The sequence below is a fragment of the Echinops telfairi genome, unplaced genomic scaffold (assembly GCF_000313985.2).
Source record: "Echinops telfairi isolate 266 unplaced genomic scaffold, ASM31398v2 ScPeMD7_23;HRSCAF=83, whole genome shotgun sequence".
Lineage (NCBI taxonomy): Eukaryota > Metazoa > Chordata > Mammalia > Afrosoricida > Tenrecidae > Echinops > Echinops telfairi.
Window position 1 is genome coordinate 10,458,619 of NW_022103920.1, and position 16,684 is coordinate 10,475,302.

Genomic DNA, 16,684 nt, shown 5'->3' on the forward strand with positions numbered 1-16,684 from the left:
TCCTCAAGGCCTGGTGGGCCAGGATGTGCTCCACTCTCTCCTCCTCCCCCTTCATCTGCTCCCGTGTGCTCCGATCATACATGTCCCTCTCCCGGAGCTGCAGATTCAGTGCCGTCCTTTGAAATAAATTCTTCTGAGGGAATCCCATGTCAAATGTTTTGTGGCTGAATAAGACCCTCTGCTAAAGCAAAAGTAAAAGATTTCGGACACGAAAGTTGCTCTGAACTGAGAAAGGCTTCATAAAAGTGTGGGACCTTTTGAAGGATGGCAGAGGAAAGTCATTATAATATGGGAACAGACTGGACAGAAGGCCAGAGGCAACTCATTGCAGTGTCTCAGGAATTTAGGAGGAAGGAGACAGGCTCATTTGAGGGATACGGGTCATGAGGGTCCGCTGAGGTAAGGGTGCAAAAGCCCAGAGACTAGGAAGAAGAGTTTAGCCTCAGTGTAGCTGTGGTAGAGAGCAAGTAGGTTCTGTACACGGCTGCAGCCTGACCGTAGCATTTTAAATTGCTGTGGTAGTATGTTAGCTCGGAATTGACAGCAGGTAGAAAGCATCTCCAGTATGCCCATTGCTGGTCGGACTAGAACAGCAGTAGTCAAAATCGAGCCAAAATTATGAATTAGAAATCAGGGATGACCCCTAGCAATTTGCATACAGAAGTGTCAGGGAAAGGCACATTTTCAGGATTAACTAGGTTATGGACGCATCAGTCATTGGCTACTTATTTAAGATATTTGACTGCAAAGAAGAGACAAAACTGGTGTTAAGTAAGTAGTTCATTAGACTTATCTATGGATACATACATATTGGTAGGCATTGCTCTAAGTTAAAGGAGAAAGAAACCCAAATAAAGCCACCCCCTAGAGAGGCCAATGGCAAGATTGACAGTGCTGAAGGGGCCGGGTCCTTCCTGTGGGGGAGCAGATTCTTGCAGGTGGTGGGAGAAGAGACCCTCTGAGAGGTTTAGGATTTTGATGGAAAGGTGCAGGAGATTTTCCTCTGATGTGTACGATTGAGAGATGACCTGGAGAAAGTGTGACGTTAAAAAGAACAGATGAGAGGCTCATTGCGTTTCATTGTGTTTTGCGCTGGTTTTGGAGACTTAGGAGAAAAGAGTGGATTGGGAGCCTATGAAGAAAGGAGATTATATATGAGTAAGACTGAAGGAATCAAAGACTTGCCGAGTAAAGATAGAAGTCAAGTGAAAGATTCTTAAGAGTTTGAAGATGTATTTCTTTGTACTTCTGGTTCAGCCCAGAGGACTAGAAGTAGGAAAAGCCAATGTTGACAGCTTGGTTTGGACCTGAAGAGCAAAGGACCTTTGAATGAACAAGCTCATGGTCAAAAACAGTGAGGCCCCACTGAGCCAGGAAAGGCCCATTGGGTGCATGTGATCTTAGATTTTGGTGAGGACGAAGAACAAGGAGTGACAGGAGATGGTGGCCAGTGGGAGAACAACTTAACCATTGAGGGAAGAGAAGCTGGTGGATAGAGGTCCAACAGGAGAGCTGGAGATTAGATGAAAGACCAGCAGTCCTTTCTTGAGAGTAAGGAGTCAGACAGTGTGAGGGGGAGCTGTCAAGAGCCCTATCCTGCCTGGGCACTCAGGGTCATTTCCTACAAGTGGAAAAGAAACTGGATCGAGACTTCTTACACAGAGCCTGGGGGTGCCCAGGAACAGGAGGCTTGCACCTGAGGGTTCAGAATTCACCCCAATCGTACACCAGGAGCCATTTTGTATTTCTGTGCAGGAAACGACTTCAAAGTCATCTTCAGTGTCAGGCACCTTCTATACCCCCACTCCCAACCCTGAGAAAAGCCCTAATTTGTTTGATGGATGTAGTAAGGTTTACTGCAGTTAACTGCGTGCCACGTTAGTACAAGGGAGCTTCAAGAATTATTTTTCCCCCCCTCCAACTTTTGAAGCCTCATTGTTCCCAATCGTCTGTCTACACGGTGGGGGCAGGGTCTGGATGCTTGCAGAGGGAACAAAGTGCTCCCGGCCAGCTTTCATCTTCATTTTTAAAGTGTGTTTCGAGAGATAGATTCACCGTGTTTCAGGAGGTTAATGCCTGCATCTGGAGCTGTCACAGTCGGTCCTGGGGACTACTGTTGCCATGCACAGAAATGTGCCCTTGGGCCGTGACAGGAACTCGCTGAACCACTGCAGGGCAGATACCTGCCATCCAGAGGAGGTCCAAATGGAAGCCAGCATCCAGCTGGTTGCACCAGGTCCCTCTATCTCCATAACCATCAGGATTCTGCTGCAAGGATTTGCTGTGCTGATCAGCCTGGCCCGGTGCTTGCAACTGCACTGTGTACACAGCAGACGCTCTAGGTAGATCCTCCCCTGAGCACCCCAGGGAGAAGCTCCACTCACCTCTCCAGAGCTTTCTGATGAATCCATGTGTTAATGCAAGCTATATCTCTGTCCACTTTTTCTCCAAAAAAGAAAAAAAAAAAGGTTCTTAAGGAAACAAAGACCTCATTTAAATGCAACGAGGCCACCATCCCATCCTCCCTCACTGTGGTCATGAATTTATCAGAGCAAAGACTATAACTCCTCTCACCAAATGCCACCCCCACCGCCAAGCACACCCATCCCCTGTCACATGCTGAAGAAAGCCTCAAGAATGGCTTGGGGGGCGGGGGGGGGGCGGGACGGACTTGGAGTCATAAGGTTCAGCGCTGTGACAGCCCTCAGATAAGCTACAACAGCCTGCTAATACTCAACAGGACTCAGAGACGATGGAGTCACGTCCTGTCAGCCACCTCGTGCTCCTCACCTGGCTTCCCTCTCGTGTCTGTAGACCTTTTCCCTAAATTACATTGCATCGTGCATTTGTTTATGGCCATTTTCTCACATCAGGGGGTTTTCCCTCCCTAGAGTGTGAATAATGCCTTGAAGGCTTTCAAAGTGCCCCTCAACTGAAGGCTGTTCTTACAGGTTGATGGCCTGTCCCCTCAGCCAGTGTGGAATCTGCAGGGATGTGAGAGGGTGTCATCTCGCAGGTTCTCTCCATGCGGATGTGAAATGATTACCTACCTCCCCGGCTCCTGACACAAGGAATACACCGGTGGTGCAGTACCATTCCCAGAAGGATTCAGGTGTTCTCTGCCGTGGCAGAGAGCATCTTAGGACCAGCGTGCATCTCGGTTACAGAGTGAACAACGGTCGCGTGCACGCACGCTGGAGGTGCGACCTTAGCTTCATCTCCGGAGGCCATCCCGCCTTACACCATGTACACCTCTGTAAAATGATAGCCCACCGGCTGGACGGCATGAGGTAGCAGAGAGTGCCACGAGGATGTACAGACAATACCCTCAGCATCGCCAGGCAAGCTGACCGCAGTCAGCCTCTGCAGCCTTGGCAGCTTCCTAGTGTGGGGAGAGCTTGTCCCAAGGAGTGAGTGGGCCAGGGCGGCCTCTGTTAGCAGCCCTGCTTTCCTACCCAACCTCTCTGCTGCCTTTCGACAGTGCCATTTGGGATGCTGGTGTTGGCAGGCAGTCTGCCATCCTCGAGGTGGTGGCCGTCTCCTTGTTTCCACGCACCAAGGATTAGAGAACCCAGCTCACAGCTAAGTGGGACGGTTTCCCCTGCCTTTAAGCCTAGCCTTGGATTGTGTGCCACGGTTCCACTTATGTTTTCTCTATTGTGAAGGGGAAGGAAACAAGACTGAGTGGAGATGAGCACTCCTATCTGAGAGGAGTTAGGCTTTGAGTCGGCCTGCTTTACTGCTGTGCCTCCCTAAACAAGCACAGGCGAGGTCTTTGGAATTGACACTTTGCCGTCCTGAAGAGTATGGTTAAGAGGTTGTATTAACAATTTAGAAGGAACAAGATACATACCTGGTAGCAAGTCTTACTCTAAAACTGGGAAGGCAGAGTGCTCACCTCCACTCAGTCTTTGTTTCGCAGGCCGAGGGGAGCGCGAAGCTACTATCGGGGCCTGCCTTGGGGCTCCCCGACAGGTCCTAGTGTCCTTTTTGAGAGGAGACCACACACCCCATCTGACCACGAGGTTCCCTTAGTCTGCACTCACCGCTCAGGGTCGCCAGCACCATTGGCTCTCCAGTACATTCAGCTTACATCTAAATTGGCTTTGGATGTTTAGTGGTCTTAGCCTCCTCCCCCCACCCCCCCTTCCTTGCGTTTAAATCCAGAAAGCACAGTCTGGACTTGGAGTAGGCGGAGGAAGAGCCCTGGCTGTGTGAGAAGTGTGGTCTGAGCAGAGAGCTTGTCGGGGTCAGAGGCTGACAACTCGCAGTTCGCTGCCTTTCACAGTTATCACTCAAAACAAGCCAGTGAACTCTCCAGCGCTTATACACAATAGGGTTTTAATTGAAGTTAGGAAAAAACAAAACATTGCCTTGAATTCAATATAAATACCTGGACTGTAATGAAATAAGACTTGCACCCTCTCTCCCTCGCTTCTTCCTCCCTCCCTTGTTGTCTCTCTTCATCAGAGGCTTTTGTCTTGTGAAAGGCTGCTCTTCACAGACTGTGGTAGGTCTGTCTGCAGGAGACCAAAGCTTTCACAATGGAGACATCTCTTAAAAATTGGAATAAAGATTTTTCTCTTGTATCTGAACTAACAGTGAGAGGAAAAAGCAAAGTAACCATGCATTGCACCTAACACATGCTTGTTTCAAAAGGCAGGCACTCATTTAGAAAACAGTCGCAAACCCGCATGGGTCCCACGTGGTGTGAGTTACCTCCAGGGAAAAGGAAGGGTTCCCTGGACACCAAGCTCGCGCTCTGGGGCGGGAGGTGTTCACGGTGTCTGCAACTGCTCCAACAGTGAGCACGCCCTTCATTTTCCCAAAGAGCGTATTTCTCTTACACTAACGACATCAAGTCAATCATAGGTCCAAGGCTATAAAAGATAGCTTTTAAGCATGGAGTTCATAACTAAGTTGTAAAGATGTGTCAATTCAAAGAGTTTTCCTTCTCAGGACAAAAGAGTAATTTCCATTTTCTTATTTGGAGGTGTGTTCATCTTTGACTTAAGTAATCCCATGCTGCTAGGAGCCTCTTGCCGCCACCCCCAAGAAGATGACACTGACCTCTTCCCTATGGAAATGAGAGGGGGCTGTGTGGTTAGATGCAGAACTCGAGTGTCTGGCCAACACTGGGAGACTGGGATGTTAGGCACTCCAGAAGCTGTAGGGATTTGCGGCAGACCCATAACTCAAAGGGCATTTGCGACACCAGCAGCAGACTTCTTTGATGGAAGGGCTACCTTCCAGGGGTCTACTGGAGACACACAGGATAAGCTGAAGACGCTCGCTTGTAGAAGAGTGTGATGGTATCAGGCTTCAGAGGGTGCTGGGGTGCAGGCCTGCAGAGCCCAGGTCCGGTTTGTGTTCCATCTGGGCTTTAAAAACCTTTAAACCTATTACCTCCACACGCATTATGGCTTCAACCTCTGCATTCTGATGTGGATTCTATGAGAGATTCCACATCCCCTGCCCAGGCCAAGCCACTTCTGTCGCCTCTGAGCTCTGCAAACTCTGCTGGACTTCCCCTGCGTTCCCGAAACCCCTCGCTGTTGGTTTCCCCTCACACCACTTCTCACTGTTCCTGTCCTCACCGTGCCACTCACCAGTCAAATATCAATAAAATCCCCATCGCCCCCGTGTGCTGCCGCCTGTCCGGGGATGCTCTCAGCAAAAGGGAGTTGTTTGCACAACTGGTCCTCCTGAGGAAAACCAAGGGAAACCAACACCCGAGCCTTTCCCCGCTTGTGCTTCCGTGTAGTTTGTCAAGTACATGAGGGCAGTCTCCATTTGATCACTTTTGGGTGTGTCTCGCGGCGGCACCCACAGTCCTTTCAACCACCTTACTCTTAGCATGAGTTCCAGTTTCTTCCAGAGCCTGGAAGGAGCTGTGGTGGCGCAGTGCTTAAGCGCCCGATGGCGAAGCCAGAGGTTGGTGATTCAAACCCACCACAGAAGAAAAGACCCAGCGATCTGTTCTCATAAAGATTTCAGCCTTGGAAACCCCGTGGTGCAGTTGTGGTCTGGCCGAGAGGGTTGCGATGGACCATGCGTACCACCGCCACCATCACTCTGCTCTGTGCCCAGTTTGTTGAGACAGCACCTTTCTTAACAATGGGAAGCTCATCCTTGAGTGGCCTGGTTGTCAGGTGCCATCATGTCGGATCAGACTCCTAGTGACCCTGTGCCCAAGACCAAACGCTGCCTGGGCCTGGGTCCTCCCAACAATGGTTTGAGCCCATTGTTGTAGCCATTGTGTCAGCCCATCTCCTTGACAGCCTTCCTCTTTTTCACTGACCTCTGCCACTTCTGGTGTCCTTTTCCATGATGACATGTCCAAAAGCACGTTAGGCACGTCGTCTCCGTTCTCATTTCTAAGGAGCTGTCTGGCAGTGCCTCCTCCCAGACCGATCGTTTCAGTTTGTTCTGACAATCCTCGATCCTTTCAATAATCTTCCCTAACTTCTTAATACAGGAGCATCAATCAGTCTTCCGTACTCATTGTCCAACTTTCACGTGCACATGAGGCGATTTGAAAAGCCCTTGCCCTGGGTCAGGCGTACCTTCGTCCCTAAAGGGACCTCTGTGTTCCTTATCACTTGAAAGGAGTCTTTTGTAGCAGGTTTGCCCAGACGCACTCCAGGGTTTGATCTGAGTATTGTCATTTCAGATATGATCAGATAATTGTAGGTGATAGATGTAGATCCACTTTTTCATTCAAATGATGATAACCACGATTGGCATATTTCTTTGCAGTTTACCTAGCGCGTATATAAAAGCATCCTGTCCATTTTAGAGAAGAGGAAACTTAGGGTCCGAGTGGCTCTCATTCATGATTTGACCAAAGTCATACAAGTGATCATCTAGACGTTGGCTATCAGTGTACATGGCTCTCCAGGGTACCTTTTGAGAAGTTTCATGACCTAGTTCTCCCATCAGATACTGTCATCCTGCCCTGGGAGACTTATAAGACCGTTCCCATGCACACTTCTGGTTAGCCAGATGGCTCCGCCCTGCATTTTTAAACATCTGAATGTGGAGTCGTTTGCATCTGGACTTGGTGTCGGCGCACAGAGTGTACTCTGTCCTTCCGGCCCTCTTGTTACTGTGTTTCAGGAAAGCACTAGCTGAGGAGGCACACATGCTATCAGTATTAGCAGGTGATGCGCTTGAGGATCTTAAGGACAGTTATTTATTTCATGACTGATTCCACCAGCTGTAGAATTGACGTTCCGTTGTATTTTTTTAGTTAGTTTTGTGGTTTTAATCAGGATAATCATAAAAAACCTGGAATCAGAGGTAAGCCAAGCGCTATTACAAAAACTTCTGGGCTGACTCAGTATTTCAAATACAGTAGAACCCCAGGCCTTGACACTAATCCGTTCAAGAAGGAGCATTGAGAAGTGATGTAGTTGAGTTCCAAATCAATTTTTCCCATAAGAAATAACTGAAAATGAATTAAGCCAAGTTTTTACTTTAACCTTTTAATACAAAACATTACATAGAAATTTCAAAGTAAATAAGTTCAGAGTTAAATAATATAATTTAAATAATAAACACAACGTCAAAAAAGTTTTTAACAATCACAGTATGGTCCATACCTTGAGCTCGATTAGTACCGGGATCGGTGGACATGGCTGTGGCGAGGAGGGATGGAGAGAGCCATTGTTTGGAAGGGCCATCCCCTTCCAGAAAATCAACTGATAGCTGCTTTTCAGGAGGTGTTTTGCCTTCTTTGCCTTTTTTTTTTCACTAGGACCTGGCTGGCTTTCTCTTGGGGAAAAAAAAAATCTGTCTAATGCCATCTGCTGTTGGCAGTTCCTTAACTGTTTCTCAAAGTGTTTACCAAATTATCATCAACAATATTGGTAACACGGTTAACCAGTTCCTTATCATGATGATGCGTTTCAAAAAAACGCTTTCTTAGGACCCATGTTTTTTTAATATAAAAACAGTACAAAAGCCACAAAAACTAAGAAAATTACAGCAAAACGCTTGTAACACAACCACAAAACGTTTAAGCAACGCGTACTAACAACACCAACTAATGCCCAGTGACCGAAACATGAATTGCTTTTGTTTACAAAAATCACATGCGTTGGGTCAGATTCCGATGTTTTGTTCAAGGTCCGATGCAAAATTTTCTCACATTTTGTGTCAAAATCTGATTATGTCCAGTCTTGATGCGGTTGAGTACCGGGGGTCTACTGTTCTGTGTAAGCTCACCCAAACACAGGTGCTTTCCCCCCTGTACTTTACCACCCTATCCCAAAGGGACATAGCTGGAGAACGTAACAGAAACTGAGACATTCGAGGTGTGTTCAGCCATTCTAAGAAGCCTGTCCAAATGGTGGATGACCTGGCCAAGACTGGTTGTGGGTGAATGCAGTTTGACTCTCGTGGGCCATTATTCTCTGTAGGGCTGGAGCTAGCTGCAAAGTTTGAGTTGGGGCAGGCAGCCCAAAAGAGAAGGAAAGGCCATGGGAGGTGGAAGGGCCAGTAGAAGCCGTCTTCAAGACTGCTTCTTCATCCTCATAGTTAGCCAGACCTGGCTTCCCTGCTTTTCTAAGGGGAAGGAAGCTGAGATTCTACTCAAAACACTGCGTCTTATTTTCTATGCAGAGGGCCCCAAACCCAAGTTGATAGAGCAGAGGCTAAGAAACATCGTACTCATTTCTGAAGAAACCATCCAGCCCCAGTCTGTTTCAGCATTTAACCAAGAACTGTTATTTATACTAGATGAGGGGGGTTCAGAAAGGTGGTGGAGATATTTCATTCTTCCATGAGCGCTTTGCTCCCCACCCCTTCATTAGAACATGCAGTCCCGAGCACGCAGCGTCAAGAGGCTGCCGCTTCCTCCTCGGCCAGCTCTTTCCCAGCAGTGCTTCTGGGGGCACAGCCGTGAGGACTGACCAATGTCCAAGGGTTGGATTCATTCTGCCACCGGGTGATTGGCACGCCTGTCTGATGAGCAGGTGCGCTCACTGCCCTTGTGCTTAGTCTGGCCTTTCTGACTTGAAGAGCGGGCTCTCTTCTCATGAAGGTGGATGGGAAGCTGGGCCCGGGGAGCCCTGCCCGCTCTTCCGTGCCTCTCGCTTGGGCCGTGGGCTGGGCAGTGGCCACCCCTCAGGTTGTCGTGATTCCAAACAGAATTTTGCCTTCAGCATTTCTCAGAAGCTTCAGATCACTGTGGACTCCTAATTCTAATTCTCAAGGACCATGACTCTTGCAATCAAGTAGGTTGTGCACCTCCACCCACGTCTCCGCCTCCTTACAGAGCTCATTTCATCACAGTACCGTTCCCTTTCTCGGCTTCTCCTGGTCAGAATGTTGTAAGATTGCCTACTCAGTGCCACCTTTGACTAGAATATGCCTGCGGCCCAAGAATCATTGCCCCTTATCACCAGCGAGTCACCCCACCCTCCTCTCCTGTCTTTAAAAATCTGGAAGCAAATGTTCAGGGGTGTTTGCGTAGGAAACATTACAAGCTTCCTGAGGTTCTGGTGCAGCTGACCGTCTGCACAGATGATGAAGTCAGCCCCCTGTCCTGGAGGAGCCAGCGTGGACGTGGATGGCAGTGGTTCACTGGGGCCCTTACACAGCACATCAGCGGGCCTGCCCTCCCTTGGCCGGTACTCTCACTCCTGCTGCCCTCGTATCCTCCATGGTCTCTGTTCTTCTGTTCACTGTGGGCAGCTTATTGGTCAGTGAAGGCGAGGATAGCCCTTTCCCCCTGGTTTTCTTCCCCGTGGGAAAGAAGGGTGTCCAGCACGGGAAGGTTCTCAGCTGTGCTTTGATCTCGCAGAACGGGACCTCCGTGAAAGGATAGAACAGAAGGGCTCAAAGGGTGACTCGGGAACAAAGTATTATAACAGAGTGTGTCAGAACTCGGAATACTACTGTGCTCAGCAGGTCTCAGATGGAAGGAACAGAAGGAAAAAATTCAAGCCTCTAGTTGCGAGACTGAAGGTTTTATGGCCAAAATGGTGAAAATTCAAGACACATCAAAAGACGAAGGGAGGCATACATACAGCCACTGTACCAAAAAGTATCAGTTGATGTCTACTCCTTTCAGGAGGTAGCATATTATCAAGAACCAATGGTATTTGAGGAACGAATCCTGCCTGCAATGACAGTATTGGTAAAAAACAAGATTCCAGAAAGCGACAGACTACCAACTGATAAGTTTCAGCAAGCAGGTACAACACACGAAGTGCTTCATCAATGCCATGAAATTGGGAAGACAACCCGACCAACTGGAAGAGATACGTACTTGTGTCCATTTCAGAGTTGTCCAACAGAATGCAGAAGTGATCAAGCAATATCATACACCAGTAAAAATTCAGTGATGATAATTTAAAAAAAATCATTTTATTGGAAACTCTTACAGATATTATAACAATCTATCATTTAATGAGATCAAGCATAATTGTACAATTACTGCCACCATCATTCAAACATTTTCTACTTGAACTCTGATAATCAGCTCCCCTTTATCTCCTCTCTCCCCTCTCCTAACCCAAGGAATCCTTATTCTGATATTAGAAATGGTTATTATTATTTTTGCCATATCTTACACTGCTCACTGTGTTCGTTCCCCTACAAGTCTGTTATTCGTTCCCCTCGAGTGGGGCGATATAGTCAACTTTGCTGTCAGTCTTGTTCCGACGCCCACCCCCGTCTCATCCCGTACTGCATCTTGGAGTTTAGGCATCAAATGATCTTGATTATACACATGAATATTTGCAGGTGTAACAAGCTTAATGAGGTAAAACTGGGACCATAATAGTAAAGGGAGGAAATATTAAAGAACTAGAGGATCATTATGTGGTTCATCAATGCTATACTGCCCGTGGATATATATTCCCTCTCTTGTGGCCCTTCTGAGAAGGACTGTCCACTTATCTTACAGGTGGGTTTGGGGTCTGCACTTTGTCTATGCTTCTTCACATCAATTTGATTGCTTGATTTTGAACTTTTGAAACCTATTCCCATCGACACCTCATGATTACACAGGCTGGTGTCCTTCTTCCATGTGGGCTTTGTTGCTTCCCTGCTAGATGACCGCTTGTTTAACTACAAGCCTTTAAAACCCTAGATACTATATCTTATGATATCCGGGCACCATCAGCTTTCTTCACCACATTTGCTTATGCACCCTTTTTGTGGGACGATAATTTTTGTAAATGGCTGCAGCAGTGCATAGACAGGGAGCTGCCAGAAATGTGAGCAGAATCAGAAGGGACATGGAACAAGGACTGTTATTGCTGATGTCAGGTTGCTCTTGGCCAAAAGCAGAGACTACCAGGAACATGTTGATCTGTCTTTTATCAGGCTTTTGACTGTGGATCATGACAAACTGGGTACCATAGAGAAGAGTGGGAATTCTAGGACACTTCATTGTGCTCATGTAGAACCTGTACATGGACCCAGAAACAGTCATTCTAGCAGAACAAGGGGACCCTGCCTGTTTTAAAATAAGGGAAGGTGTGCATCTGTATCATATCCCTTCGGCCTACTTACTCAGTCTGTATGTCGGGTAAACCTGAGACGCTGGAGTGTATGAGAACAGTGTGGCATCAGGATTCGGGAAAACACATGCAAGATGGACATGCCACAGCCCTACTTGTTGAAAGAAGCCAGGAGGGCTTCCTGAAGATTGCAGACCACAGCTTTCAGGTGGATTACATCTCAACATAAAAACAAAGATCCTCACAACTCGACCAGGAAGCAATATATTCTGGTAAGCAGGGCAAATATTGAAGTTATCAAGAATAATTTACGTGAACCCACATGTCAATGCCCACGGAGGCAGCAGCAGCCAAGAAATTACGTAATGTATTGTACGGGGAAGATTTGTTGCCCAAAGTGTTCAAAAGCAAGGGTAACTCTTTAAGAATGAGGGTGTGGTAATGGTATCTGCATTTGGATTCTGTTACCAGTGAAGCTTGTTGAATACACTGTGGCCGACCAGAAAAACGAACCAATTTACCTTGGACAAAGTACAGTCAGATGCTGCTTAGAAGCGAGGATGGCACGATTTCATTTCATATGCTTTGAGCATGTTATCAACCAAAAAATCACGAAGACCTTCTTGAAGATGGATTGACACAATGTAACAATGGGCTCAAACAATAGTGATTGTGAGAATGGCTTAGGACTGGGCATTGTTTCATTCACTTGGGCAGTGTCGCTATGACTTGAACCCTGTGTGACGGTCCCTAACAACAAACACTAGAAGCTTATATTGCTTTATACATAATTGGTTTTCCACTACCCCATCTGGTCAGCGCTTTAACCTCTGTGTTACCAGGTCTCCTCCATGAGGAGGAACCATTGGTCAAGGCTGAAGAGCAGACTACAATCTTTAAGGAATATTTGTGCACCTGTGGAGGAAGGAGGTAGAGAGCACTTGAACCTGCAGCCTGAATGCTTGGGCCCCAGCTGCTGCGTCAGAAGTGGTGGGACCTGTGGATCCCGCTGAAGGAATGAGTCCTTACTCGATGCAGGTGCCAACCAAGAACCAAGCCAACAGCCGAGGCCAGACTTCCCTGAGGAGCTAGCACACAGCCCTGGTAGTGGAAGGTGTCATGGGGCAACCTTGGTTGGCGGGGACCCCTCAGTAGGTGGCCCTCACACCAAGGTCTTCTGGGTGGTTACTCCGGGTGCTGCACAGCTGGGTTTGACGTGGAATCTCACCTGGCACCCAGGAGATGGTTTGTCCCTCCAGTGGCCTGAGATGGTTGCAGGCTGTGAAACCAGCCTGAAAACCTATCTTTCTTATGAGCTTCGTTTCCCACTAGAATCCCTCACTCAGGGGCTTGTCTCCAGGATGGCTCCTAGTACATAAGGAGCAGGTGCCGCCACCTGTAGTCAGCTGGACTTTTTGCATTTGGTAACAATTTGCATATTGCCGTGAATCCGGGAAATAGAAAGGGAAGAAGCCCACTTTGCTGCCGCCACCTCCACCTCCACCTCCACCTCCACCGCCACCTCCACCGCTCAGGCCTGCCTCAGTCATCTGTTTGTGCTGGGGACGGTCTGAGGTCAGAACGTAGCCTGGCTTGGCCTTGTAATTGTCACCAAGGATCTCACGGGCCAGCTCCTGGACTTCCTAGGGAGGGGGTGATGTGTCCAGTGTGAGGTAGAAATAGCAGTTTCCACTGCCTGTGAATTTTGGGGGGTTGAGAGGGTCCATGTGGTAATGAGCACGTCACCTGCGTTAGGGGGTCACCGTGGCCCCTCACCCCAAGCACAGGCCCCTCTTGGACCTCTCTTGTCTGACCAAGCCTTTTGTCACATTCACTAACCAGACACAAGGAGGTACGAGTCTCGACTGTGCTTGCTGAGCTTTGAGCATGCTCCATGCTGCTCCCCACATGGACAGGAAGCCTCAGGAGAGCCTGGTCTGGCTGAGGGCTGTCGTGCTGCTGCTGCTGTGCTGGGTCACCTTGATTGCAGTCCTGGCAGATGTACCACGTGTGCTCATACTACGTGGGCGGTGCTTGCTAAAAGCTAGATTTCCCCACTTGCTTCATGGGTGATGCTTGGCTTTTGCTACGGCCTGGGTGCTGGGCCCCCAGCAAGTTGGCAGGATGTCAGCCTCAGTTTCTTCATTTAAAGGTCTTCTAAGTCAGGTAAACGGCAAGTCAACTGTACCTCTCCCGCAGGGGACTATGAGGGCATGGTGCATGACATCTTGACGTTCCTTATATCGTGTGCCTTTGAGCTCTACACTCCAAACCCAAACTACCACATCTACCCAACCCCTCCTGCTGTTAGATGGTTTAGAACTGAATAGTGTTCTGTTGTATATGTTCAGGTCTTATAAATGAATATTTTCACATAACACATTTAAACAGCAGCAAGCCTTTAAAAATACATAGTCCTTTTTTTAAAAAAAATTAATTGGGAGGTAATACACAGCTCGCATCATTCCATAATTCAATCAGGTAGTCGTCCTCCGTTGCATTCTACTACGTACTTTAAAAACTGCAGAGAGCATCATTTTTCATAGACAACATGTTCAGTGCTTTGATTGTTGTTACCCTTTGCTAGGTCTCGTCACATCTGTTCTTGGGGGACGTTCGAGCATGTTCTTGGATCTCCCTTGCCTGTGAATTAGGCAGGCTGCACAGAGCCTAGTGAGTGGGCGGGGCCTACTCCAGTTCCTTGGTTGGAAACAGAAGTGGGCTTGGAGAATTTAAGTATTTTTGTTTCTGGTTGACGGGCTCGTGTGGCGTGGAGTCCCTTTTTCAGCACTTTAACCAGTAAGTTCAGAAGTGACCATTGTTGGGTTCACTGGACGTATTTCTTGTCAGTGGTGCTGAAACACCATATAACTTGGCACACTTGGGTTGCTCGATGGGTGCAAAGCAAGATTCTTAAAACAAAAATTCTGGATTCGCCAAATCGCGTAGACTGTTCAGTAGAGCTTCCTGTTTACCACCACCACTGTCGTCACCAGTGGCAGTGCCTGGCAGTTGTTCTACAATCAGATGACTTTCGCAGCTCTTTGAAAAACCAAACAAGTCCCGGAAGGAGTTTGGCCTGTGTTCCAGGCTTCAAGAAAGCCTTTGTTCTCAGGAGCCGTCACCCTTTATCCTCTTGTTTTCCTAACCACTTAGTTTCTTGTGCTGAGGATTCTGGGTGGCAGTCAGCAAGTGATTGTAGCCACACCTTCTGAGAAGCCCGTTTCCCTCACAAGTGTCTTATCCTGAGTGACCCTGTTCAGAGATGGGCCCCGCGAACTGTAGGTCCCCAGAGGTGTGTTGGGCATAGTGGCCGACTGTGTTATTAACGCCACCCAAACCAGGTCTCTTAGCCGCTGCCTCTGTGGCCTTTGTGACTACAGGACAAGTCGTGGCCCCCACGTTCGAACGCCCCTTCCCTCCGGCCTTTCTCCTCTGATGCGCATTACCAGGTTTATGAGCAGGCAGAACTTAAATGATTTTTCTTCTCCCGTTGACTTCTGTTTGTTCTTCATCAAGGGGCTTTCCCTCCATCGAAGAGGCTCAGAAACCAGCTCTTCCTTTGCACTATGCAGCCTGCCTTTTCCTTAGCATACGCTGTCGCTGCGTGAGACGCGGTCCACAGTGTAGGCAGAAGTCAGCTGTGCTTGAGCGCAGCCGCTGTCCCTGGCGTCGTTCAGAGGTGTGATGGGAGAAGGCTTGGGGAGCCGAAGCACTCCCTGCTCTGATCTCTGAGCTAGTCCTTGCTCGTTCCCCACGGGGCCCTGCGCTCACCAGTAGAAGCCTAACCACGTGTATCTAGCTAGGACAACCCATTTTAAATGCTCACGAAAGAAAGAATGCATCTTCTCCCGCTTACCCACTAAAGAACAGGATATGTTTCTAACGTCAGTTTTTTATTTTTGTTTTGTTTTTTTTATCTTTCATTTTTTTGTTGGTAAATCTCCCAGACAACAGCAGTTCTGTAGAGAGTTTAAATATGAAGGAATGGCAGGACGGGCTAAGGGCACTACTACCCAACATTAACATCAGCTTTGGTGGACTGCCCCATTCCTCCTCCCCCTCCAACGCCAACCACAGTGTACCAACATCCAACACTGCCACCAGCGACGGTCTGAGTTGGGACAGCCCGGGCAGCTGGACAGACCCGGCCATCATCACAGGTAACTCCCTCTCCCCCTCCCTCCGCTCTGCTGACTCCCAGCCTTTGGTTCTTAGCACAGCCTGCAGAGGAGCAAAGGCACCTGCAGCGGGCTCTTTGTCTCTGGGCCACCCGCTCGCTCTGTTCCTTGGGGTCACGTGGTCTCACTGAACAGTGCTTGCCAGCTGGGTCAAGCAGCCTCCTTTACCTTGGTTGCTTCTTTCAGTCTCAGTAGGTGTTGGTGTCTGGCAGCACGCGTACACTCCACAGGCCTCCCGGTAAAACAGGCTCTGACATAGCCTCCTGAAAGAAGAAGGAACATGCTCCACTCCGTTTTTATAAAGCTCTCTATTATAAGGCTATGGGCGTGTGTCCTTCGCAAGGAAGGGGCCACCCAAATGGGAAAGAGCGTTGTGCAGTTGTGGGGACTGGTGTCAGAGCTCGGCAGTGGGGTCTGATCTGGGTCTGCGGCTTAAGAGGAAGATGCGGGCTGGCATGGAGACCCACCTTGGTCGTTGTGGTGGGAGATCAAAGGGGTAGCTACGCGATGAAAACGGTCTTCTCTGACAGGAGTTTACAGAAACCCCAGTCACACACGAAGGGAACCACATGTTAGACGGAATTGCGATGCCTGCTGCTCAGGCTCATGGCTCTCTCTCGCTTTCTGTCTCCCTCCCAGGTATCCCAGCCTCTTCAGGAAACAGTTTAGACTCTCTTCAAGATGACAATCCTCCCCACTGGCTCAAATCCCTCCAGGCCCTCACAGAGATGGACGGCCCCGGCGCTGCCCCCTCCCAGCCCCACCACAGCGCCCCCTTCAGCACACAGATCCCGCTGCACAGAGCCAGTTGGAACCCCTACCCTGCTCCTTCCAACCCTTCCAGCTTCCACTCGCCACCCCCGGGCTTCCAGACGGCCTTCAGACCCCCCAGCAAACCCCCCACAGATTTGCTACAGAGCTCGACACTGGACCGCCACTAGAGTGAGGGGAGTGGAGACGCAGGATCTGTCCCGCCCTCCCTCATCTCTTACGTTCTGAAGAATCGGTTCCTGATCAGTTTATTTCCTC

The 16,684-nt window shown here is 48.8% G+C and overlaps 1 protein-coding gene across 1 annotated transcript in view; it reads left to right on the forward strand.

The window, feature by feature from the left end:
- Positions 1–16,678, forward strand: part of CNOT4 (CCR4-NOT transcription complex subunit 4) — a 140,097-nt gene extending 123,419 nt beyond the window's left edge. Inside the window, exons 12-13 of the mRNA XM_004707826.2 lie at positions 15,425–15,637; positions 16,295–16,678. Coding sequence (XP_004707883.1) covers positions 15,425–15,637; positions 16,295–16,596 — 515 coding nt within the window. The 3' untranslated portion in view covers positions 16,597–16,678. The remainder of the gene's footprint in view (positions 1–15,424; positions 15,638–16,294) is intronic.
- Positions 16,679–16,684: the final 6 nt, after the last annotated feature.